The sequence below is a fragment of the Nyctereutes procyonoides genome, unplaced genomic scaffold (genome assembly GCF_905146905.1).
Source record: "Nyctereutes procyonoides isolate TBG_1078 unplaced genomic scaffold, NYPRO_anot_genome, whole genome shotgun sequence".
NCBI lineage: Eukaryota > Metazoa > Chordata > Mammalia > Carnivora > Canidae > Nyctereutes > Nyctereutes procyonoides.
Window position 1 is genome coordinate 5,353,460 of NW_026575135.1, and position 27,296 is coordinate 5,380,755.

General features: G+C 46.0%; 1 protein-coding gene across 1 annotated transcript; it reads left to right on the forward strand.

Annotated features, from left to right (window-relative positions):
- The first annotated feature begins 1,320 nt into the window (after positions 1–1,320).
- Positions 1,321–27,263, forward strand: TNFSF8 (TNF superfamily member 8). The gene is made up of 4 exons (XM_055302452.1): positions 1,321–1,614; positions 11,504–11,546; positions 23,987–24,058; positions 25,519–27,263. Exons 1-4 carry the CDS (start codon positions 1,420–1,422, stop codon positions 25,911–25,913), a joined length of 705 nt encoding a protein of 234 aa, XP_055158427.1. The 5' UTR covers positions 1,321–1,419; the 3' UTR covers positions 25,914–27,263.
- The last annotated feature ends 33 nt before the right edge of the window (positions 27,264–27,296 follow it).

Here is a 27,296-nt window from a genome sequence, read left to right on the forward strand (position 1 = left end):
GCCCCTCCGGTCAACACCTAGTGAGGAACTGAGACACTCACTCAAACATCCACAAAGAACTGAAAACTGCCAACAACTACTTAGTGCGCTTGAAAGTGGATCCTTTCCCCGTGCAACCTTCAGAGAAGATGACAGGTCCTGGATTGACACCTTGATTGCAGCTTTGTGAGAGACTATGAAGCAAAAGAGCCGGCTAAGCTGTGCCTGGATTCCTGACCCACAGCGACTGTGAGATAATAAATGTGTGTTTAAAAAAAAGAAAGAAAAGAAAAAAAAAGCATGAGCCGTCCTCATGCTCTCTGAGCCTCAATATTGCCATGTGTGAAAAGCCAGTGTTAGGTGCATCAGAGGGCAGAGGGGAGGGTGGAGTGAGGCAAGGTGTGAAGTGCACCTGGCACTAGCAGTGTGCCTGAGATCGCAGAGCTTCGGCTGCAAGTCTCTCACACACACAAACACACACACCGTGCGTAAGACACACAACACACGCCACACATCACGTAGGTGCACCACACGCGAGCATACCACACGCCCACCATGCACACGCCCACAGAACACACCCCCCACGCTCTGCACCAGGCTGCTTCCCCACCCCCATCACCACCGCCACCGCCAGTCCCTTCCCTTTTCTGCAACTGGGCAGGCGAGCCCAGGTTTATCTGCGGGCCTGACCCCTCCCAATAGGGCCGGCAGGAATTTTTGTTGAAAAGATCAGCATTTCCAGATTCTTGCTCTCTTGACATTTGCCCCCACATCTCCTACTGCGGTGGGCTCGCCCCCTTTGGCCCCATGGCCACGCTTGTGGGCGCTTCCTTCCCAGGCAGCTGGAAGGATCTCCAGTTTCCAGCAGGAGCGGATCCGATCAAACCGAACTCTCTGGAGTCATCACAGCCCAGTGCGAGGACGCCAGCTTCCCCGAGGCCCAGCACAGAGACATTTTCTGACGAGGTCCTCCGAGCTGCAGGCCTCGCTGAAGAGAAGATGCGGCTTCTCAAGCAGGAAGGCGTTTTGTGGCTGAGTCTAAGTGAAACAGAAGTCGCTTTGTGCACTCTCTCTCTCTCTCTCTCTCACTCACACACACACACACACACACACACACACACACACACACACACACCCCAGAGTAGGGAAACCGTCATTTTCCTTCTCGCCCTCTGACATCAACCACCTTCTCTGTAGCTACAGTTTCTCTGCCCTCAAATTCATCCCTGGCAATGAAAAATGAGCCTCTCCCCCACCCTTGCTGCTGTCTTTCGCCTCACGCCCCCAGAGAAGAGTTTCTTCGTGTGGCAGCTGGTGAAGGTTTTTTTCCACGTCACATGATCCAGGATGCAGGGGGAGAATCCTTCTTGGAACAGAGATGGGCTCAGAACTGAATCAGATGAGGAGAGATAAGGTGTGCTGTGGGAAGACTATATAAGAATGGACCCAGGGCTGCAGCAAGCACTCAACCGAATGGCCCCTTCTCAAGACACAGCCATGCATGTGCCAGCAGGCTCTGTCGCCAGCCACTTGGGAACCACAAGCCGTGGTTATTTCTACTTCACCACCACGGCGCTGGCTCTGTGTCTCATCTTTGCTGTGGCGACCATCATGATGTTGGTAGTTCAGAAGACGGTAAGTGGACTTCTGGTCACCTTTTTTCTGATTTGCGTTCAGTGTTCCCCAGAGAGAAGGGCTTGAGAAAAAAACTAAAAAAGTAGCTGAGAAGAAGAAGAAGAAAGAAAAAAAAAAAAACCAACATCTGGTACATATATCATGTAGAAAGAGGGAGAAAAGAAACAGGAACTCAACTCTCTGAAATAATTTGGCTTTTAAGAGAAAATGTGTTCAGCCGTCACCTCAAAAGTTTGCAGACTCACATGGGCCAGAAGAAGAGACAGGAGCTATTAGTATTAAGAAATTAAGATTTAAATTTTTTGCTGGGCCAGAGATGCGTATCTGAGAAGGAAGCGATAAGGAAATGTGATAACAGATTCACACGACTTGTTGCCATGTCTTCTTCAAGGTTCTCTATTCTCAGTCCAAACAGTGTTGAGTTCTCCGGGGCCTCCTCTGTTGCCAAGAGCTTTCTCAACAAGGAGCTAGGTTTCAACGATGCAGGTGTATAAGAGAAGGAGCAAGACAGGAGACCAGGCTTAGGTCCTTAGAGCTAATTAAAGCCTACAAGGCAAGTGGAGGCTTCCTCCTGAGCCACTGCTTGGAAGAGTTTAGGATGTCACGAGAAACCCAGAGCACGAGGGCAGAACATAGAAATATTTGTAATGCCTGTTGCTTCTGAGACTGCTCAGAATACTAAAGCTACAAGCAACTATGGGTACCCACTGTAGAGGCAAACATCTCAGGAAATTGGCTTTGTTTGGAGGAAATGGTAAGATTTGTTGCAAAAACAGAAGAGACAAAGGAGGACACTTCTTCATATTTTAGGAAATTGGTGTTTACAGAGAATACGGCCAGTGTGCATTTTGTAGAAAATACCATATTGGTGGTATATTCCGCTCATGCATTTTTTGAATGAAGAGAAGTTTTTGTTATTTTGGTAATTTGAGAACTTGATCCCCCTCGTGCCCTGCCAAGGTGAGAATGCTTCTACTTATTCTTTCAGAGCTCCCGTTTTTCTTACAATCCTGCGAGATTTCCGTTTCCCTGCAGTTGTCTTAGGTTGAATGTTCTATACCTCATGGATTGCTGAATGGAACTAGGCTTTAAGAGATTTGGGTATCTGTTTCTCAAGGGTCATCAGCTTTGAAGTTTAAATGAAGCTTTGAGGCTCATACCTCCATAAAAGTGAAAGAAAACAGAGTTACTAACATTTGATTTAGATCGTAAGGTTTATAAAATGCATCCTTGAATGAGTTCATCCATGTCTACTAAGAATAATACTTTTGGAAATATTCTAGGGCATTTTTTTTTTTTGGTAGAGGCTACATCGTTTCTGTGATTCTAATTTGAAGTAAACCAGAAGTATATCATTTTATAGCAATGGCCAAAGAAAAGAAACTGAAGTGGTCTTTAAGAGGTTTCTTTAGTTAAATGTTGCATCTAGAACTACTAGGAAAGAGAAGGAAGGAAGGAAAGGGAAAGAAAATGAAAGGAAAGAAGAAGGGAAGGAAGGTATTGGGGGTGATGGTGAACTCTAAAGCTGGAGAGAGCTCTAGAAGTGTCCTTATGCAATTCCATTCTTTCCAGAAAGGAACTAGAGTGGATCTTTCTGGCCCATTTTTGTATGTGTGGAAAAGCAGGAACAGAAAGGAGAAGGGCCTTGAACTAAGTCATCCTGAGAAAGTGAGAGTCAAGACTGTGCTCGATTGTTTAATGAGAACAGCACTCCCTTTACCCATACAGCCAGCCACAGAAGCACTTCGAAATTTTGTTCCTGCTCCTCTTTCGGGAGCTTTATCTTCTTGCGCATCCATTTCCTTGACTCACTTCTCATATGAGGATATGAAAAGATTCACTTCACAATCTGATTATATGGTTTGGTGGGCTGTGGTTTCTTTAGTCTGGGAGATATCAGTTACTTGCTTAAAAGCTAAGGCTTGTCATACTAATTGTGATATTAAATGTGCGGTGTTTTATACTGCACAATAAACTATCATTTCCAATAAATTATTCAGACATTAACTATCCTAAGAGCTAAGAAGAGTTATCCCCTTGGGTTATCAAGGAAGGCTTTCTGCAGGAAGAGGGAATGCAGGCTGACGTTAGGAATTTAGGTAAATGGAAAGACTCTAATAACAGGACCCCTGGTAAAGAAATCAATGGGATAGGCCTGAGAAACTTAAACTCACATCCCAACTATCAAAAAATGGAATGGGTCGGCGGCTACATAGCACTCTGTGTGAGGTTGGAAGGGGGTAGGGATAGAGTACCATGAGAATGGTTTTACAGCCTAAGAAGTCACAGTTCTAGGTAAGAAGCACATGAACAGATAAGTCTTAAAATATAATAAAACAAGATAAGTCATAATATATAATAAGTGATGGAAGGTTGTTACATAGGGTTTTCATGACACCACAAATGAAGGAGACAGAGTGTTTTCCCAGGTTTCAGAAAAACTTCACTGGAGATTGGAATTCCAGACTGGCTTGAGAAATTTGAAGCAGGTGGGGAAGAGGAATCAGAGGAGAGTGCACTCCTGGCCAATGGTACAGGGTAAACAAAGTGATAGAAGAGAGAAGACACAGGGCCTGTAGGAAAAACCAGCAAAGATTGCCTTGAGATTTGGCCTGAAGATCAAAAAACTCCAAGGTCAGACTCCTTGTGGGAGACAAAGAAGAAACTTAGGTTTCAATCTCAAATGTTTATTGGGCATCTTACCTGTTTCTAAGCAATGGGGATACAGCTTGAACAAAGCCAACAGAATTCCTGCTTTTGTGTTGCTTATAGAACTTATCATGTAGTAATGTCTTTAGAGTCCCTGTGGTAGTTTTCCTTAATTTACAGTTAAACCAGTATACTTATTATAAAATATTCTATTCATATGGTTTAAGAAAAGTAAACAGTAAATAAGTGAAAAGAAATTAAAACTCACTCACACCCTGCCCGCCCAATCACCATTCCCTCTTCCCTAAGGCAACCACCACTAACAGACTCTTCCATGTCCTTTGAAAAAATACACAGAAATTTGTGTCTCTGCAAATATATAGTACAACATGTCATTATAGTAGACTCATGTTTTTGAACCTTGCTTTATTGACTTGACAGTGTATCTTGGAGACCCTTCCACACCAACACACGAAAGTCTGTCTCAGTCTTTGGAAGAGTCACATAGTATTGCGTTGTATGACTGCTTCGTAATTTATTTTATCTACCTGGTGAAGGACACTTATATTTTTCTCTAGTCGCTTTACCCACTGTGCACGTCTGCAAGTATATCTGTGGGATAAATTCCTAGTGATGGGAATAGAATGTGTATTTTTCGCTTCAATAAATATCATCAGTCAGCCTCAGCAGAGATTATACCAACATACTCTGGAGGCAGTAAAAGTCCTGCTAACAAAGAAACACCTCTTCACATCCATATGGAAAGATAGAAAACTGATTTATTAAGTAAACACAACAGAGTCCATGCGTATCTGTCAGGATGAAATTTCACAAAATTTGTACAGCAAAACAAATGAAAAACAATAAAATTTGTTTTGTTATGTGACTACCTTCTTATCTCTTCCAGAAACAAAGGGTGATATAAGGAGATGAGCTGTCAGGTTGACAGTAGAGGCGTCATTTCAAAAGTCTCTAAAGTCTTCAATCTAAGGGCCAATTCTATAAACCTAGGGATTTATTTACATTCCAAAGGGTTAGAACAAGGGCTCAGGATCCTTAGGTTTTCAAAAAGATCCTTTCTAGAAAGAGAAAGCAGCTGCCTCTTTTCCCTTTATAAGTGAAGGAAATTCCTTTTTTTAAGGACTTTACCACTCTCCACCTCCCCACCGAGTAGACTGAGCATCTGGTTAGGTGTAGAGATTGTTGGTGGTAGTTGTATGGTTTTTGGTTTGCTTTTATGTTCAGATACAATATAGGGGTGAGTTGAAATACCCCATGATGCTTCTGTCTACCCATGGTACTGTCACAATGCATTCAATTTATCAAGTAAAAAAAACCCACTGAAAGTCTTCATAGGGGCAAGCCCTGTGCTAGGCTAGGAAGGGAGGACCCATGTGCATGGGACAGGATGCCCCATCTTCTGGGGATTCTCTAAGCAAGGCCCAAACACCCAAGAGCTCAGGACAGAATGTCACAGAATCCCATAGATGGGAGGGGAGGAAGAGTTTCTGTTTGGGATGAAGGGGTGGGGGGGCTTGCAGAAGTGCTAGAACAGAAGCTGAACCTCCTCCAAGAATTAGAAGGATGCCCTAGTCCCAAAGTTTTGTTTTGAAAATTTCAAAACCTACAGAAAAATAGAACAAACATATTACCCATATAACCTTTCACCTAAATCAGCTGTATTAACATTTTGTCCTGTTTGTGCTCTTTTTATGTGTATAACAGTAAGGTGCAGACGGCATGGCCTGCATGTGTCTCAGCCCCCATATCCTCCTTACTGCAATGTCACAGCCAAGAGAGTCAATGTCCATTCAGTGATACCATCTAGTAATAATGTACAGTCCATATAACGATGCCCACTGCCCCCTTGTCCAAAAATATCTTCCACAGCTCTTGTGCCTTGTTTTGCTTGGGGATCCTGAACCCACACTCAGGTCACACACCACATTTGGTTATGTCTGTTTCAGTCTAGAACATTGCTATTTAAAGAGCGGTTCTGGGAGCTTGTTGGAAATACAGAATCCCAGGCCCCATTCTAGACCCACTCAATAAAAATCTGCTTTTTAACAAGCTCCCTGGGTGACTCATAGGCACACTAAAGTTTGAGAATTGATCATCTAACAATTTCTTCTGCCCTTCGTTGTTTATTTCTTAGGACATTGACTTTTTCAAAGGGTCCAGGCCACTGCACTTGTAGAATTGGCCAAGTTTTGGATTTGGCTTAGTGTTTGTTGTGACTACCTTCAGATGAAACTTTTTTGGCAAGAACAGTCCATAGGCAATGCTACATACTTCTTATTGCAGCACACCTAGAGGCATATGTCAACTTGTCCCATTACTGGTGATGATGCTTAGTTACTTGATTAAGGTGATGACCGCTGGTGAGCACTTTTTTCTCTCCTACTAATAATTAATCTGTGGGGTAACACTTTAAAGACACACAAATATCTTTAACTAAGCGGTTTAGGCATTCCTCAATGATCCTTGTCTGAATCGGGAAATGCACCAAGGGATGAAAAATGATGATTGCCTAATCCTATCATTCTTTCTGCATTTATTAACTGATATTCTTCAGTAGGGAAGAGCTCTCCATTGGAAGGCTGGTGGCAGGTGGAGCTGGGGCAGGGCTTTCCAGGTGAGGCAGAACAGTGAGCAGAGGCACAGCCCAGAAGAAGGCAAGCCCAGGTGTCAGGAGACGAGTAGCAGGGCCAGAACAGAAGTCAGTCCAGATTGCACAGGGAACAGCAGGAACTAGAGGTAGCTGGGAAGAAGCATTGACAGAGGTAGATAAGAGAGTAGGACGCTGTGTCCACCAGCAGAGTAGAAAGAAGATTTCTTAAACCCATGTATGAGCCCAGCCTCCTGTAGCCAGCCATTCCCCATTCCTTGGGGAAGGAAGACTTTGGATGTTCTGATTGCCTAATGAGTAACGTCTTTCAGCCCTTGCTACTCAAAGTAACATGGCCCGGCAGCACTGGCATCGTCTAAACACTTACTAGAAATGAAAACCCTAAGGATCCACCCCATACCTCCAGAACCAGAGTTAGCATTTTAACAGGATCCGTAGTGGAAAGAGCACTGCTTTAAGCCACTCTGGTCCTTTCAGCACTGCTTTAAGCTATCCAAAAAAAAAAAAATCTGCCCCCCCCAAAAAAAATTGTCTTTCTCCTGAAGATTTTCTTTGACTTCCATCTACTTTCTAATTGAGTCTCAGAAGAATTTTCTGCCCCAGCTTCATCCTGCCCTACCCTAGAAAGGAAGCATAGCATGGTATTGAAGAATAGCCTTCTAAGTCAAGACACTTGATTTGGATCTTTTCCCTGCTATTCACCATTTATAGGATCTTCTGAAATCGCTAAGCCTTCATCAATCACTAACTCTTGGGGTAAAGACCAAATGAAATAAATGCATGGAAAGCATTTAGCCCTGGAGGACTAAGCACCCTCATGAAGTACTTCCTTATGATTGCTCGAAAGTAAGGGAAACATTCCTGGCCAAAAGTCTCCATGACCCACCTTATAAGACAAGGTGAGGCCAGCAAGAAACAGGATATGGAATCTCCCTGGCATATTCCAACCATTAGTTGCCTTTGGCCATTTTCAACCAGAAGGGACATCTTTGAACAAAAGCACAATTGGGAATGGGATTGCTTCCATGCAGCATTGCTCTGTGAAAGGAATGAGTCTTTCAAGGTCTTGGAGCAAATTAAACACATTATCAGGATCAAGAGAATAACCAAAATAGCTCTCATTTTTCAAGCACTTGCCAACACGTTATATACAGTATCTTGTTGTGTCTGCAACAAGCCAGTGTAGGGAGGTTGTAAGAAATAGTATCTAGGGGGCAGCCCGGGGTGGCTCAGTGGTTTAACACCGCCTTCAGCCCAGGGCCTGATCCTGGAGACCCGGGATCGAGTCCCATGTCAGGCTCCCTGCATGGAGCCTGCATCTCCCTCTGCTTGTGTCTCTGCTTCTCTCTCTCTCTCTCTCTCTCTCTCTCTCTCTCTCTCTCTCTCTCTCCCATGAATAAATAAATAAAAATCTAAAAAAAAAAAAAAGAAAGAAATAGTATCTGGGAGGAGTTTGCCTTCCAATCCCAGTGACAAAAGGAAACAGGAAAACAGAGTCGTGGGCAGGCAACATGTTTGGGACTGAGTCATTCCACCTGGGGACAAGCAGGTTAAACGTGATGGTTCCTCCCTCCCTCCACAGAAACATCGTTGGAAATACCCATCAGACACCTGGAGTCTGAAACAAAAGAAGTTCAATGAAGGAAGTACAGCCGATTGTTAGCCATGGAGATAAAGTTTCCTGAGCTACTCAATGGAGCTGGGAATGACAGCCTGGGAGGGTGCATTAGCTTGTGTCTGTGTCCATGTCCATCCTATGTGCAACTGACCTCAAAGCCAAGTTCACTGAGCAAGATGGTCCATATTTCCCCAGCCAGGACCCAGGTCCCCAGGCAAGACTGGGGAGAGAATGCTAGGACCGGGAGGCACCTTGCCAAAGAGGAGTTGATAGACAGCACTAGATACTGCCTAGGGCATAAACAACTCCCAGAAAATTGTAAAAGTCACATCTCCTTACACCCTGCCTTTCTACAGAATCCTTTCTATAAATGCAAGGATTGCTAAAGAGAGGGGAGAATGAGCGTCTCCTTCCTTGGCTCCAAAGCTAAGAGTCTTGGGGCAGTAGAAAGAACACCAGAGGATTTCAATCCAGGATCTGCCACTGACTCACGAGTATCTCGATTTCCTCTTCTACTAAATTATCTTGATGAACTGAAAGACGTCTAGGTTCCTTCTCTGGCTCTGCTTCTCTGAGCTTTTCTACCGTGGGCAGCCAGGGGAGTAAAGGAGACCTCATCCCAGGAGCTCTCCAAAATAGGAAAAATCACACTTCCATCTTGGATGCCCTGGGCTCTGGGTGAAGGTTTAAGCAACAGGATTCTTTCCTGTACTAAGATGTGTTGTTTTTGGCATACTCCCACCTAAAGTTAGGAAAACAGAAAGCCTTCAAGTGACAGACAGAGGCCTCCTCTGGCCCCCATATAAATGAGGTCCTCCTCCCAGATACTATTTCTTATAACCTTGGCCTACGTTCCGTGGGCCAAGAACCTCAGCGTCACCTGGGAGCTTGTCAGAAATACAGACTCTCAAGCTCCAGATAAACCAGCAGAATCAGAATTTGCATCTTAACCAGCTCCGCAGGTGATGCACATAACGTGTGTAGAAGTTTGAGAAGGGTTATCTTGAAACTCTCTTCTTTCATGTCCTCGCCTCAACTTGGAATTCAATGATATATTTATTTGTATATTTTAAGTGACTGCTCTCATGACTAAACCATAAACTCCATGGGACATCTTCCAGTGACTAAAGTGATTCCTGGCACACACCAGACCAGGTGCTCAATATATGCTGGATGTATAACCCTCTGGCATTTCCCGGACGGCTCGTGGAGGCTGGGATGGCCACAGTGGTTCTACGCTGCCAGCCTTCTCTCCCCGTCCATGGATGGATGTTTTCCTGGGTGACCGATGAATTTAGCCATCTTAGCACCCCATTTAAACATAGATGTTTTCCTCCTATGTGCATTTGCACATCACATCCATTGACGACCATGCTTTGTAGCAAATTAGCTGTTCCTTAGATTTCGAAATGCTATTTGCAGTCTTGCAGAGCCAACACAGAGGGGAATTTTGTGATGTCAGGTTTTCCTATGAACGGCATGCGTAATTGAGAGACCACAATGCACAACAAAGTTACTTAGGTTAAGAGCTTTCAACTAAAGCAATAAAATCATAGACTATTAGAGCCGAGAGGGAAGGACCTTCCAAGCCAAGTTCACTTCCTTTGCCCTGAAAAGCTGACGCCCTGGAGTGTATGCTGATTTCTGCTATCTCCAGAGCAGTGCTATGCCAGGGTTTTGTCTTCGGGAGGCTTCCTCAATTCATTACAACACGCTTGAGCTGGAGAAGAGATCCGTTTGTGAGAAAATGAGCCCTTGGTGGAAGGCAAAGGACAGAGGCCCCCATGGAAATGGTGGGATTAAAGGGAAGCTCCAGATGGTTCTAGGTGTTCAGACCAAACACTTAGGAAGTAAGATTTGCAGAGCTCTAACTTCTTGCTCTGGAAGAGGTTGAGGAGTTATTTTCACCCATATCAATGTCACGTCTACCTGGGTCTTTATTAATATTTCAATCCAATGCACTACAGGAGATCCCAACGTGGACAAGTCAAAAGAGAAATAAGATACTTTATTCTTTATTGGCAAGACACCTGAGGTGCACCTCCACGGCTGAGGTGGGGAGAAAGGGGAAGGAGGCTTGGGGTGAAGACATCAGTCTCTAAGGGACTTATTAGGGGTAAAGAGCAGTGCTGCTTCTGTTGCCTACTTGCTCAGAGCACCCCAACAAGACTTCCCTAATAGTATCTCTAATCCCCCAGCCCAGGAGGAGGCCCCCTTTCAGAAGACAAGTCACTTCTATCAACTTCTTACTTACCTGTATAAATATTTATATGCATATATTTATGTGTATTAGAGAATAGATAACATAACATGTAATGTGGATTTATAAATACATGATATTCCTTTGAGTTTATATTATATAGTTAAAATTTAGATAGGATAATCATATATACATTCATAATAAAGTCACGAAAGCAGGGAGCCTATTTCATTATTTACGGTATCATCGCAATGCTTGGCATATAAGCATTCAATTAATTCAGAATTTCCAACCACAGGAAAGATAGATATGTACCTTCCCAGGTATGTTTGCAGCATATTTTCACTGTTTGATGAATCAAATATGGAAAAAAACCCACATATGTTTATATATTACACTTGCTTGTTCTTTTGTTGACGGAAAGGGGGAAAATATCAAATGTGGAGGTGAAAGCGAAAACCCTGGACAGGGCGATGGGTTGCAGATTCTGGTCCCCTGAGCTGCCACAAACTTTTCCTTTTACCTGCTCAGCCTCCAGTTCCTCACCTGTGAAATATGGATAGTGAGCCCCTCAAATTGTCTCTCTGATAGGCAAGTTATTGGGCCAAGGGATGAGAGGAGCCCAGCGTGAACTAGGTCAGTGAATTAATTCTTTTTAACTGAAGAGTCAAATGGAACATGAAGTCTAAATTGCACAGCACTTGGAGGGCAACCGAAATGGAAAAGAAAATGATGAGTTCTTTCCATTCATGACAATCTCACACTGCCTCTTTTTTTCTTTCCTCTCTTCCAGGACTCCATTCCCAACCCACCAGGAAAATTTCCCCTTAAAGGAGGTAAGACCTTGGAATTGGGAGTAAATGTACACTGAATCATATGGCATCATAGTGGGTGAACAGCCAGAAGGATCATAGCAGTGCCCAACAGAAAAGTGGGTGGAGGTGAAGGTGGAGGCTGCTCAGAGCTGAGCGGGTGCATCTGGATTCACCCGAGCAGCCTCCCTTGGGCACTCTGGTGCCCGCTGCTCTCCCACTAATGAAGTAGCATAGGCCCTCACATGGACACGGACAGGAATGCAAAGCGCCGTTGTGTTAAAGAGTTTGAAATCTAGAGTCAGGCAAATGTGGGTATGAATCTTGGCTCTACATCCCACCTGGGAGCCTCAGGCTTTTTTACCTGTAAAATGGGAATAATGCTACCTACTTCACGAAGGGATCGGAGAAGCCAATCAGATCTTATCCATAAATTGCTGGGCTTGGCCACCGGCACATAGCAATCATTAAAAAAATAACTGGTAGTAGTCAAAATGCCTGATGAAGGTAGGGTTGTAAGAACCGACCTCGTCCTCACCAGGGGGTGAGGACATTTCCTATCATTGCAGGTACTAGTTAATGCACCGTCTCTATGAGCCCCAGGGGGGATATGCAGAGTTAGCTTAACACTGAGGATGAAAAACTTTGAGATCATGTGGGGAATGTTTTCCTTGCACAGAAGAGGAGAAGTAAGACCCAGTGAAGTGCCATGTCCAAGGTCATGTGGAGCCAAACCCAGAAGCCAGATGTCCTCATGTGTTATCCATTGTTCTTTCCACCCCAGAACATGAACCCACCTCCACCCTGTAAACTTTTGAACCTAGGCAGCATCACAGCGGGATAACCAGATAGCCCAGAGAAAAAAACGTTAAAAAGAAAGGGTGAGACATCATAGAGCTAGAGACACCAGGGCATCCATGGGCCCGGAGGACACAAGTGTCTGAACACAGCCCCACAAACCAACAGCGTTCCACTTGGAGTTTCCCTCAGGCAGCCTTAGGCATGCCTTTCCTGCTACCTACCACACAGAGAAGGAAAAGCCCCAAACAGACAAGCATTCTGGATCTTTCAAGGAAGACTGATAATTACAGCTTCATCAACAGTATGTTAACCCCGCCTGGAATTACTTCACAAGCGACCTCAATTCCCATAAAGCCTCTGCCGTGCAGGGGAAGCCCTTGGCTCTGAAAACCAGCAGGCACAGCTGTGGGTCCACACATCTTTATTTCTAGAATGAGGTGCGAGGCTGGATTTGGCCTACAGGGCAGACAGAAGTTGAGAGCCTTATTATGGAAATAGCACAGGCTCTGGAGTCAGGACATGGGACACACGTTCTCGCGGAGCCTTGCAGGAAACCCAGGCACACTGAGTCACTGTCCGTTTTCCTCCTCTGCTCCGTCCATTCCACCACCGCATCCACTCGGGTCTTCCGAGTGAGACCAGAACTTCTCACCTCTTGAGAGAGAGGGAGAGAGGCCGTCTTGGACAGGAACAGGATTCAATGACAAGGGTAGTTTTGATGAGACAATGGGACCCCCTGCCCTTCTGGATCACAGGTCCTCTACCTGTAGAGCCCAGCCTTCACCGGGGCTCTCACTGCTGGCTCTGTCCCTATGATGGTTTTCACCAGCCCAGCCTGAAATAGAAAAGAGAAGGACAAGGTAGCCCTTCTTCCCACGGCCACCTATTTTCAACATAAGGGGCAGCCCTCTCCTCTGAGAGCACATCCTTCCCTAAAGCATAAACACGTCCTTCCTTTTACAACCTGAAGCTGCTACGGAGGCAAGTTGAGTTCGCTTGCTGTTTGCCCGAGTGATTCTGTTTTATTTTGTTTAGTTTTCATGGGCACAACAGACAGAAACCAAAAGCCACCCGCCCTATATTGGTCACTGAATTTTCATTTGGGGGTAAATTTCTCTGACCCATGAAACCCAAAACTGTGGGAGCCATGGACTAGGCCCCTTATCAAATCCCTTCTTATCTTGCCGTCACTGCGTCAGAGCATGCACTAATCCAAGGCCCGCCTCAGTCTACAAGTCAATGTTTCTGCAACCGGGTTTTAGAAATGTTAATAATAATCCCCACCGAGGCTAGGAAACTTTTGTCAGGGATCTTCCCGTGCCTTGTCTGGGTTGCTCTTAGCCTCCATCCTGTAAGCGAGCAACACAGGGATTAGAGTTTCCAGATGGCAGGTGAGAAGCTGAGGTCCAGACCGTCAAAGTGACTTCCCTAAGGTCAGCCAAGGAGCTGATGGCAGAGCAGGGGTCAGCAGCTAGGGCTCCTCTCTGTTCCCTGCATGATGTGCTTCGGCCGTGCAATGCGAGCGACCAGCTGCGACGTGCTCCCTGGCTGTCCCCTGTTTGTAATGCACACCTACCTTTCCCTCAGCCACAGGCAAACTGTAGACACGGCACTAGGGTGAGGTTGGAAGCAGTATTACCATGGAGCTGTGTTTCTCTGAGCAAGTCTTTCCTCGTCCTAACAGCAAGGTTCCACTAAACTGAAATGAGAGGGGCCTTCCAGCTTGGACACTTCACGATGCTCCGATTCTTTTGTTTAAGGTGTGAATATAGAAGAAAACAAATCTAACCATCACCTTGAGGAAGTCCATAGCCACAGCCCCCTTCCCCAGTAAGCCCCCCGTAAGCAGATACAGGCAGCACGTTGCCCCTTTTAAAAAGCCATTGTGAGACATCTGGCAGACGGGAGCCACCTCCCAGAAACCCCTGGAGGAAGCTCCAGAGGTAGCATGTGGTTTGTCACTTGGGGGAGGGGGGCGGAGGGGACAAGGGCAGGAGCCAGACACTTTCTAGGGAGCCCTCTGTCATGAGCTAATGCAAACTGTACATCCTCAGCAGGAAGCCGGCCGCAGCCCAGAGTCTGGGAAGCAGAGCCAGGTACACACACACTCAGGTATCAACCCAGGATGACACGTAGCTGCAGGATAACCATTGGAAAACCAGGGTTTTTGTTTTTTTGTTTTTTTGGTTTTTTTTTTTGTAATGAAAGGATTTCTTTTTTTTAATAAATTAATTTTTATTGGTGTTCAATTTACCAACATACAGAATAACACCCAGTGCCCATCCTGTCAAGTGTCCCCCTCCATGCCCGTCACCCATTCACCCCCACACCCCACCCTCCTCCCCTTCCACCACCCCTAGTTCGTTTCCCAGAGTTAGGAGTCTTCATGTTCTGTCTCCCTTTCTGATATTTCCCACACATTTCTTCTCCCTTCCCTTATATTCCCATGAAAGGATTTCTTAATCCCAACATAAGCTTCCCATTCTGGCCGGGAGACTGGTCACCAGCAGAATGCCACCTCACACTCATTCCACGGGGCTGAGGCCACGGTGGGCCATTCAGGGGGTTCAGCAGGGACTGTGGGCCAGGAAGACCATGGGGAGGAGAACCTGCCCCACATCCTTCTCCTCTCATCTAGAAAATGGAGTTTTTCTATTTGTTTGTTTTTAAGATTCTATTTATTTATTCATGAGAGAGGCAGAGACACAGGCAGAGGGAGAAGCAGGCTCCTTGCAGGGAGCCCGATGCGGGACTCGATCCCAGGATCCCGGGGTCACGCCCTAAGTCAATGGCAGACGCTCAATCCCCGAGCCACCCAGGCACTCCTAGAAAACGGGGTTAATAAGGACCCCCCCACCCGGATCCACCACGAGGGTGACAGGGAACAGCCGACACGACCTTTGTCTCTACCTGGCTGAGCCTACATCCTTGGGACACAAGAGCCACTCTGTTCTTTCATCTCCAAATGAAACAACTCCGCCCCACCCCACAAGGGGTGAGCAAGCAAGGGGTGCTGTGGGGAGAGCCTGGGCTTCCTGCTGCTTCTCCTCACTTCTTATTCTGATTTTCTGCTTCTGCTGCACTTTGACTCTCCCACGCGCCCACGGTATGTGGCACTTCTGCCCAAGTCACAGAACACAGGCCCCTCTGCCTTGACCCCCCCAGGGCCCCCACAGCACCCGCCCCCACGCAGGGCCGGGTTTGGTGTGACTTAGGGTCGCGGAGAAGGCGGTAGGGCGGCGCATTCCATCCCGGGCCTGCCTTGTAAGACTCCTGTCGCTGCAGGTCCTGGGACTGTCTCGAGGGACAGCTCTCCGCCCTGGGGTTCAGCCCCCGGCCCACAGGCTCCCCCACTCTCCTCCTACCTAATTGTCTTCCCCAGCCCCAGCCCCTCTCCTCACACACTCTGCCTTTATTTTATAAAACGGGTTTGGCCACCTCGGTGTGTGGGCCTGGGCCTTCCCAACATCCCAACCACTAAATGACAGTCCTTCCCGCACCAGAGGATTTCTGTAGACTTTTCAGCCGGTTTGTCTTGTCTTCCCCACTACATGTGTACGAGGCTCTAGGGGGGTGAAAACAGCAGACGCCAAGGGGCACCCACCTGTGCCCGGTGCTGGGCTGAGTGCTCAGACTCCCCCGGCAGTCCTCACAACATGCCCCAAGGATATTACTCTCCCTGTGTGACGGGGACCGAATCTGGAGCACAGAGAGGTTACTGACTTGCCCAAGCTTGCACAGCTGGTAAGAAATGGGGCAAGACCTCAAGATCCAGGCTGAGTCGCCTTGGAGCACTTTTGCTTCTCCTGGACGATGTTGCCAGATGCTCAGTAAAACACCGCTGTGGTCCCTCCAGTTGGTTCTCCAAGGCTGGGCACACTTCCAACCCTATGGCTTCCTGGGCACCCGCTCCCACAGCTCTTTGTTTTCTTGTTCTGGAGCTCTGCAGCGGTGGGGGGCGTAAACAGCCCGTGGCAGGGGGTCTGGACTCCGAAAGTAAGCCCTAGCTTTGAGGTTGAGGCATCATGAGGCCGGAGGACTCCTTGTCGGCCTTTCCTGAGAATGTCATGGGGCCCCAGGTTCCTGGAGGTCCCGAGGTGGGGGAGGGGGGGACCAGTGGACAGACCACATGTGGGTCCTGCAGCCCCTTTGGCACATTCTTGGCCCTCCTGAGCACCTTCTCCCGAATCCAGTACCCAGCTGGAGACAGGGGGGCGCAAAGACAGAGAACCGGGTTGGACTTTGGAATATCTACGTTCCCATCCTGGGACTTGAAACAATGCATTCTCCCTCTCGGGGGCTGGAGTTTCCTACTGTCTAAAATATCAAGAGTGAGGGGAGCAAGCCAGACGGCCTGACCCTGGCGCGGATCTTGCTTCGAGTACGACACTCCTGGGATTAGACAAGGGGACCGCTTAACCATCCTGGCAATCTAGGATTGCCCTCTCCACTCCCTCTGCCCAAAAGAAAATGTGGGCATTAAAAAAGCTCAAGTAAGGGTGGCTGTCCACCGTACCTAGTGAACCCGCCCACAGACAGGCAGTATCCCTGCTGTCGTGTGGCCGTGTGCGATCCAGAGGCCACAGCCCCACCGGGATGCCGCGCTGGCAGCAGCAGAGGCAGGTAGTGAAGGAGCAGCCCCCACACCCCCAGAACAGCTGAAAGCAGCAGAGTCCTCACTTCTATCCGATAGATTGTTCTGGTTCTCCATTGCCCAATTCAACAGTTGCCATGTGCTTTTTTTTTTTTTTTTTTTTACTTTTCCCAGCAAGAGGGGGTACTTCTTCTGCTCAGGGGGCAAAATGCTTTTCAGATAGTCACAGGCCTTAAAGAGCCTATTTGCTTCTCCATGTGCTTTAAACACACGCAAAGCCCACTTTTACACTGACTTTCTCTTAAGGCAGAGCTAACAGGAGTCCGGAATCTCTCCACAAGAAATAAGCTAGAAAACAGGCCACTCAGAATTAAGTGGAATAGAGTCCTGCAGGGGCCATCCAGAGTGCCAAAGCAAGCCATATGTAATCCCCATCCCCCACTGCCAGGGAAAGGGACGGAGGGAAAAAGAGACGGGAGCAGAGGAAAACATACTCAGATCGCTGAGAAACATATTAAAATTTATACTTGAATTTAGCACACACAAGCTGCAGGTCTCTAAATCTAGAAGAAATCCCCATCTTTCCAATACATCGGGGAAGGAAAAAGGAAAGAAAGAGAGGTAGGGGAAGGAAGGAGGGACAGAGGGAGAAAAGGAAGGACAGAGAGAGAAAGCGGAATGTGGATGATGTATTTCACTCAATTTTCTGGATGTCGCCTGCGTTGGCTTGAATTTCTACAGGCCCAGCAGCACGAGCCCTGGACCTGGGAATGGGAGCCAACCATCACCTAGCATCTTTTGGGTGCTGGGCACCAAGCTGGTTGCTAGGTATTATCCCATCTGACCTTCCAGAAATTCTTCAAGGAAGATTGTTACTATCCTCACTTTGGGGAGGATTCAAAGAGGCTGGGTGACTTACGCAAAGCCACACAACTCAGTGAAGTTGCAGAGATAGAACGTGAACCCAAGCTTGTTTGATCCTAAGCCTGACTTCCTAAGTGTGTATCATACCTCAGCATCTAGAATAGCTAGGAGGCTTAAAAATATATATATTTTTAAAATGTTAGCAGCTTTTACCATGTAAAAATCAGATTCACTTTGCCTTTTGAATTACATACTTTATATGCTTCTTAACTACCCCCGATAATATCAATTCCACCTGCCTTTAGATTAAGTGAATTCCAAAAAGTCAGATAGTCAGATAGGTTTATCTCACATACTGCAACAGCTCAGGATTGAGTAGACTCCAACATTCTAAAAAAGCTGTCAAGAAATTCAAGTGAATTCCAGCTTGACCTCAATTTGTACCTACTGGTCACGTTCTATGTGCTTAACACTGAGCACCCGGAGATGAGTATTTTCCCCAAGTGCTGGTTGTAAATCCGGAGTCACCTCGTTGTCCTTTGTTTAACAAATAACCCATCTTGGAGTCCTTCCACCACTAGTTGGCTTTGTGGCATCAAGGGAATGGTCAAGTTGAAGACAGCTCAGATGACCCTTAGGTTGAGGATTCACTCTAATTCCCAATTCTACTGATAATGGAGCGACTGTCCCCTAGATGTCACTGTTGGGACTCTCCTGGATATTCCACCAGAAGAAGGGACTGCCGGGACCTTGGTAGATACCATCATTAAGATAATTCCTCTCCTTCTTCAATGGCTTAAAATATTTTCAACAGTTGGAAGGAGCATTCCACACACACTTCCGGAAGCCTTCAGGTGGCCTCAAACATTCATGCACATAGTTGAGAAACTTCAATCTATCAGACAATGCCCTGAACTTTGCTTTAATGAGCATTTCATCAGCCAGCTGGCTCTGCTAGGTGGCATGGCTAAGCTGTCTACTATAAGATGGAAAAGGGGAGTAGGGGAAGAGGGGGATACTATTTCCTGAATATCTCCTCTAAGCCACATGCTACATTGGCTACTTTACATCCATTGCATCTTTGCAACAACCATTCATTTGGGTTGATTATTATCATCTGAATTTACAGGTATGCACTAACTGGGGGTCAGTAAGGAGAAGTGACAGCTAAAAGCCTTGACCAGAGCCCAGGTGCTCTTTTTTAAAAGATATATTGTGTCTGTCTTGTCCTAATACCAACCTGGAAGGTACCTGGCACTCTGACCACATACCATCTGGCCAGAATGGTTGGTGTGGTTTGTTTTGCCGCCTTGGGCATTGTTGCATCTTGATGGAAGCCTAATCAAGGCGTATGACTTATGACTTGGCAGGGTTCGGCACATGGTCCTGAAGTCACCTGCTGGCATTCTTCTGCAAGAGGAAGCCAGAAGGCTCATTAGTGCTCTTTTCCCAGCACCTCCAGCTGTCTCGTCAGTTTTTAGTCCAGTGTGTATGGCGACTGCAAACCCACTTCATCCTACATTTAACCCTCCCTCCTCCATGGAAAGACTAATGGAAGACAGAGCCCTGGACTAGGAGTCAGGAGACATTTGCTCTGGACCCAGCTCTACCACTAATCTATAGTGACATCTTAGGCCAGACCTTCAGCTCCTCTGGGTTCAGTGTCCCCACTCATAGAACAGGGTCTTGGTTAAGTTGGCATCAAAGGCCCTTTCAAGTCCCACATCTTGAGATCCCAAGGCAAGGGCCAGTCTTTAGGTTGCCAAAATGCTGATTTCTAAAATATTCTGTTTTCTTTTTTTTAAGATTTTATTTATTTGAGAGAGAGAGAGAGAGAGCATGAGTGGGGTGGGAGTGGCAGAGGGAGAAACAGACTCCCCCCCGTCCCACCGCCCCTGAGCAGGGAACCCAACCCAGGACCCAGAGATCATGACATGATCTGAGCTGAAGGCAGCTACTTAACCGACTGAGCCACCCTGGTGCCCCTAGAACATGATTTATTCAACTACCTAAGCAACATTTCTCTCTCCCTAGCTCTACTGTGAAACTGGACAAGAGGGTTTCATTGGCACATACTTCTCTCCAGGCTTCCAAGCAATGCCCAGAAAAGTTTCACAATCCTAGAGGAGGTCAAGTTTAGGCTTATAAATCTTGCCCATATAAAGGCCTTGGTCCTTAGAAAAATTCAGAGTACTTAAGTTGATTGAAAGATGGAATACCCCCATAGAAGAGGTAAGGTGTTCAGACTCTAGTCTACCTCTGTCGCTAATTCAGGGGTGACCTAGGGCTAATCAGCCATGAGGGTAAGTAACACTGGGGAGCACATGTGTTATATGTTTACCAAGACTGGACCATGTAACCTCTCAAGGAACTTCCATTTCTACAAACCATGCAAATTCTCATAGAATCAGGCTGCTCATAACTTAGATTGTCCCCAGATCTAAAATGTCCTCTTCTACCACTGCAGGTGTCTGGAAATCTAAATGTGTGAAGATAGTCTCCTAGATGGGATAGAGCAACATGCCCACTAAGACAGACAGTTGGAACGGGGACTGACTTTCCCCCTGCTGCAGCAAGCCTGGCCACGTATAGCTGAGTCTACACGGCCTGCTACAATAAACTACAAGGGCCCCTCTAGATCATCAAATCCCCACTGCTTTTCATCTATCTAAGGACACGAGGGCCCAGAGAGGGGAAATTCCCAGATTCTAACTCCCATGCCGTCAACTCAGCCATGACTTGCAAACAGTTCTTATTTCCGCCACCTGAGCAGTCAGTTCTTCAAACTAAGACCCACCCCCCTCCCGCCCCAGACATCGAATTCATCTGGGAAATGAATGCAACAGGGGTGTTTTGCTCCCCCTACTCCCAGCATTCAAAAATTCCAGGGACATCAGAGGGTTCCAGCTACGGGTAGCACTACCTATTTGTAAATCACTCCTTCCTGTCTTCATAACCAAAAAAGAAAGTCATATCATGGACACACAGGGTGATGACACATGGCTGGCGAAATGCCCATCTGGCTCTCGATAAGAGCCTCATGACCCTCAAAACAGCCCAGCGCATGTTTGAATAGCACTAACTGGTCAAATATTTGGGCTGTGTGTGTCCTTAGAGAAGGTCTTACCATTGCCTCATTTGAGAAATGGGGACAAGGGCAATGTTAGTTATGAGCTGAGTGTGTCACCTCTTCAAACTTCCACATAAAGCCTTGGTGTCTGGGCCCCAACGAGCAGACTGCACCACCTTCCTGCTGACAGCCTGTCAGATGTGAAGGGCCAACAACCATGCCCTCTTCTAGGCTCCTCTCCACATTCAACTGCCCCCTTCCACCCACAGCTTCTCCAGCATCCCTTTCCCAGGCCCTTTCCTTCAGGAAGTTCCAGCAACACCATTCTCAGAGAAGGTTGCCCATGTTTTTCCTTTTGCTTGAAACCATCTAAAAGTTTCTTAAAGAAAAACTAAAGTACACCTTGCCATTTGACTTCAGGAAACACAAATGCTTCAGAAGGAGTGTTATGTTGGTTGGGTTTTTTTTTCCGTCCTTGGGTTTCTCAGAATTACAGCTGAGGTCAACCAACCAAACATACAAAGACCAAAGGGGAAAGAAAAAACAGAATGTGTATGTGTGAGAGGCAAGCCCCAGCTTGTACTTCTCTAGCCACCTGTTTACAGAAGCTCACCTGACAGATGCCACCACAAGTGACATGATGTGAGGGGGCCTCCAGCCAACGAGCAGAGCCTGTTCTTGGCATGATGTGTTGGCCTCAGCCCAGGGCATGAGTCTTGTCCTCTCCTTTAATCTAAGCTAACCTGAAGAACTATGGGAAAATGAGGCTGAGTGTTATTCCAGCCCTAAGGCGAAAGGCAAGACAAGCATCCCCATTCACTCACTCATACCAGAACCCACCTGACCTCCATGGAGGGAAGTAAGAGGGAGAGACTGGATGATTCAATTCAACAAACATTTACAGAGCATCTCTCGGCCTGAGCAGTGGGGATATATAAATAGTTGTCTCTGCCCTGAGGGTTCACAGTCTAATGGAGGAGGCAAATAGGCAAACAGAAGGAAGGTCAGAGATGACTTCAAGGCCATGCTTTAAGTAAGGAATAACTTTCGCAGTGCAAGGGGGATTCCAGGTGGTGAGGCAAATTAACATGTGTGTTTGGAGGCACCACGGTTCCCAAACACCAATACAGCCATCAGTAACCGGCCCTGGGCATTCAAGTCAGACAGCCTGAGTTTGAATCTCACTCTACCACTGACTAGCTGTGCAAATGTGAATGAGTAATGAACCTTTTAAAGCCTCGGTTTCCTTATATACAAGACAGAAATCACTGTAGTACCTTTCTCATGCAGTGGTTGTAGGAATTAAGTGAAAGACTGGATGCAGCATGCTTCACAGAGTACCTGGGAAATCGCCGTCCCTCTGTATGTATCAGCTCTTATTATTGTCTGCACTATTGCTACTACTATCGGGATCAAGAGCACAAGGGAAAGAGGGATGGTGGAGGTGAGACTGGAGAATGCAGGAGGGACAGAAGAGTAGGGACCAAGAACACCTGTGGAGGATCTTGGCCCCAATCCAGCAGGCACAGCAAGGTCAGAAAGGGACTCCCAGCAGAGAAGAGACACGGCCAGGTATGCCTCGCTGCATTTTTTTTTTTTCTGATTCAATGTTTCACATCCCCAAAAAAGGGGACGCTGGCCAGGGGGACTCTCCTAACAACACTCACAGTGCATTAGAAAATAAGCAGCCCTCATGTTGTAACTCTGATTCTAACACCTCAAGAGTGAGGGCTGTGGCTGAAACAGGCAGGACAAGAATGCCAGGTAAAGAGATGGGATCAAAAGAATGGCAGCTGCCTACCAGCCCTCATCACCAAGGAGACCTTTGGGCCAGAGCGTCTTTATGGGTTGAGGGCAGACAAGGATGAAAACTGCCCCCTGGTTCTGCAGGGGTTGCTGCGAGCAGTGAGCTTGTTCAGACAGCAGAGGGAACTGTTCACTTAACTTCCAACCTCTCCAAGGCTCCACGGGGAAGTGAGGAAGCCAGGAGGGATTTCCTCAGGCCTGGGGCAGACAGGCAAACGGGGGGATATCGTGAGCCCAACAGATACCCCTTGGAGATCCAGTGAGCAAACACATCAGAGTGTGGCTGCTTCAACTGAACGGGCCCATGGCTGCCTAGACTCTGATGGATGGATCGAATGGTCACTCTGATGCCATCATCGAAGAGATCTCCCAGTTTTATAGATAGGAAACCAACATCCAAAGAGAAGAAGGAATTTACCCAGAGTAAGTTGAATTCATGAGTCACTACAGGAAATGTATAACTTGGTTCTTCGCATATAAAATTGTTTTTACAATAAGAAGCTGCTAAGCCAGCATCACCGGTGAATATATTAAAAATATTTTTATTTCGTAAATACCATAATGACGTAAACACTGTCTTTTTCCCCTGCCAAGGAAGTTCCAGATAGCAGCCTTCCTGCTTAGATCTCTATAATCCTATATCCTCTTAAAATTGAGCACAGCAACGTATTTATCTCCACTGTCCAGTGAATGGCTTTGTGGAGGAAAACTGGTGCCTGGAATCAGATAGACATGGGGGTGAATCTCAACGTTACCACCAACTTGCTTGACCTCGTATCATTGACTCTATCAAGGCATCAGTTATTCAGAGAACTAGATCAACAGAAATATGTAAAAGTGCACATATTAGTATCTGGTGCACTCTCAAAGGGAAGATAGCAGTAATTACTATTAGTACTATCATTCTGAGCACCACTGCCTGGCTGAGTGATGTGGGACAATATACTTAATCTGTCTGGTCCCCAGGCTTTTTTCCACCTGTAAAAGGAACTTAATACCATTCTCATAGAGTTGCTGCAAGGATTAAGTGAAGTACATAAAGGAACAAGAAGGGCACCTGACACATATGGGCACTCAGGTTATATTTGGTTTCTTCCCCCAACTTCTACTCTTTTATAAAAGCCAAGTGGAAGTAACTAATTTAAAAGAATCCTAAAGTACTTGATGGCAAAATGAGGAATAAACAGGTTTCCTTTTAGGCCCCCAAATGGAAACAGAACACACTAACTGCCTCCATCAAAGGGTCATGGAAGAAGATCTGGTGTCTCCAAGTCCCCAGAGCAGAGAAAGACATTTAATGTGTGGCCTCCTTTTTTTTTTTTTTTTTAGGGAATTGCTCAGAGGACATCTCATGTATACTGGAAAAGGCTCCATTCAAGAAGTCATGGGCCTACCTCCAAGGTCAGTAACTGAATCCAGAAACTCTCTAGCCATATGAGGGCCACTTCCTATGGCCCTTCTGAAGCTTCCAAGCCAGAGATCACTAGTAGAAGCCCATGGCCAAATATGACCTGCAGATGTGGTCTGTAGCCTGCATGCATTTTTTTTATAATTTGAATTTCAAGACCTTAGGGGGAAAGGGGAGGAAGCCACAAGACCTCTCCCCTCTCAGCCTTCTTCACTCTTTTGTGTTGCCAACCTGGCCTCTCAAGGCATTTGTATCTGATCCCCAAGCACCCTCTCTATTCAGTCACCTACAAGTCTGGGGCCAAGGAAAAGCAAGTCTGCTTTTCCTCATGAAAGAGAAGCAGGCTCTTGGTCTCTGCCTCTGTCTAGTTATTCACAAGGAAAACACAAAATTGCCTTGTCCCCAGATTGACAGCTTAATGACCATGCTTGCACGTGGCCTATTTGCATATTGCAGTCTGCTTCAGGTAAGAGACCCCTTATAAAGGAAACAATGCAAGGCACTTACACTGAGAAAGCCGAGATATGGAGAGGATGGCCAAGATTCTCTGAATAGCCATTCTGCCCATTTTAAAAATTCAATTTTGCTGCTAGATTAGTTCTCTCTCTTCAGTTGAATTGCAATGAGGTTTAAAGAGAAGGCATGGAAGCAATTAAAACGAAGGCCAGCTTTCCAGTTCTGAAAGGCACCCTGACTAATCAGTGCTGATTTTCACTTGTTAGGACTCAGAGAGACTTGGCTTTCCACAGGAACATGTCGGCTCACAGGGTCGGCCAATCCTCTGCTTCTCTAAAAAATCCCAGCTGGGAAGAGCCCCTTAGTGTACACTTGTGCAGTTATGCCTGGCTGCCCTTTTGAAGAGAGAAAGACATTTAAGACATTTAAACATTGAGACAAGAAATTGTTAAAGGATCCATTGACAGATTCTCCTGCACATCTTAATGCCTAATTTGGTTATTAATTGAATAAAACTAAATAAATATCTTATTTCAGATACTTTATGCAATGCCTACCAAAGAGCAATCCCTTAGTGATGAAGCTTTGATTGATTGAATGAATGAATGAATGGTCCAGAACTTGTGGGGACTATAGTTCAGGAGCTCATGGTCTGAAAAGGGAAATATAATAATTATAACAATAACAGAATACTATAAGGTAACAAATAAGTAGAAAATGATTCTATACGAGGTAGCGGTCCATTACCATGTGTGCTCTGGCCCTCCAGCTTTAAGCATTAGAGAAAAGGAAGAGGGGTGGTTTTTCACCTGTGCCTTGAATATTAAGCAGCACCTAGAATGAGTAATATGGAAGATATTCCAGATGGTTGGAATATCAGGCAATGTTATAGAAAATACAGATCTTGAGTGGGAAACCTTGAATAAAAATTTCACATTTTGCAATCTGCACCTATAATATGTCCAATAATTCTGTCTCTTTGTCCTTCTCTTTCCAGTGTCCAAGCATATAAACAAATCCAAGTTATCTTGGAACAAAGATGGCATTGTCCGTGGAGTCAGGTATCAGGATGGGAATCTGGTAATCCAGTTCCCAGGTTGGTATGTCATCATTTGCCAACTGCAATTTCTAGTAAAATGCCCAGAACATTCTGTTGACCTGAAGTTGGAGCTTCTCATCAACAAAGATGTCAAAAAGCAGACGCTGGTTACAGTGTGTGAGTCTGGAGCACAAACCAAGAACATATACCAAAATCTCTCTCAGTTCTTGCTGGAGCACCTCCAGGTCAACAGCACCATATCAGTCAAGGTGGATAAATTCCAGTATGTGGATACAAACACCTTTCCTCTTGAGAATGTGTTGTCTATCTTCTTATATAGTAGTTCAGACTGAACCATTTCTTCTGGCCTTCAGGAAGAAAGCATATAGTACTTTGCCATACAGTACTTCATCCATCCAAACACTTGGGGAAAAAGAAAACTCTAGACCAAGACTGAAACCACAATGGGTATTAAATAATATGCTTCTCCTCTGTCTCTTGGGAAGATACAGGTCCAGGGTTTAAAAAAAAAAAAACAGTTTTGAGTGAAGTGTCTTTCAAATAGAAGGCGGAGAAGCAAGGCAGTATGGTGGGAAAAGCCCGACATGGGTATCAGAAGGGATGGATTTATCCCCTGGCCCATCCACTAACTCACTGTACAACCTGGAACTACTCCTTTCCCCTCCCTGGAACTCTGGATCCATAACTAAAAAAATGAAGGGGCTGGGTTGAATCTCTCCAAAATCTCTTCCATCTCAGAAGACCAGGATCTTTCACCCCAGATCTGCCAACTAAGATTCCAAGTGGTGTTCTAGAAGCCCCCAACCAAAGGAAAGGCCCTCAACTCACACCAGTATAAATCCAATGATACTGTTAGGATCTGGCTGCATGTCACCTCAACAGAGTCAGAATTTGGGGATGAGGTTCAGTGTAAACGGTGGGATGTGAACTATGGGATCTAAAATGTATAAAAGAAAGGACTGTCCAACTAATCATCCAAAATCTAAGAAGCCTCCTGGTATTTGGAAAACCATCTGACCAGGCTTGACTCCATTCAAGTTCAGAATGACAATACATCAACAACAGACAGCTTTCATTTCCTGTAGGGAAGGACTGTGCATTCAGCAAGCACTCCATCGCATGCTGATGGTAGTGCGGTGGTCATGGTAATGCGGCCATTTGGTCAGGGATCAGCTACTTTCATTTCTCACATGATCTCTCTCTGCTCCCTGCTTCAAATGTCTCTCAGGAAATCATTTCTGTGGAGGGTTATTAAGGCCCCAAAATGTTGTTGATAAATGATGATGACCCTGCAAATTGTGAGGACTTCTGAGCAATGGAAACCTCCTCTCCTGACTTGGGTAGCCATGAGATTTCTCTAGCTACACCAACCTGCCTTGACATCTGTCCTTTTACAAAGGAGCACCTTACCTGTATAAAAAGACCATTGCCCTTGAAGTATAAAGCTCCAGAGTTTATACTTCAGAACCAAAAGGGACCCTTAACTGCCATGCAGAAGAAGGGAGTAAAATTTGCGTTTTTTTCTCAAAAAAGGAGGAGGGAAAAGAAAAATGTAGGAAATCAGGAAGGTTTGTCAGAGAAAGACTATAAAAAACTTAAAAGAAGAAAAGAAAAAAAAACAGCAGTGTTGGTATGGATGAGAAGGACTTGGGAAAATAAAATAACTAGGGGAAAAATTGAAGTCATTTGCTGAGCAGTGTGCTATGTCAACCTCC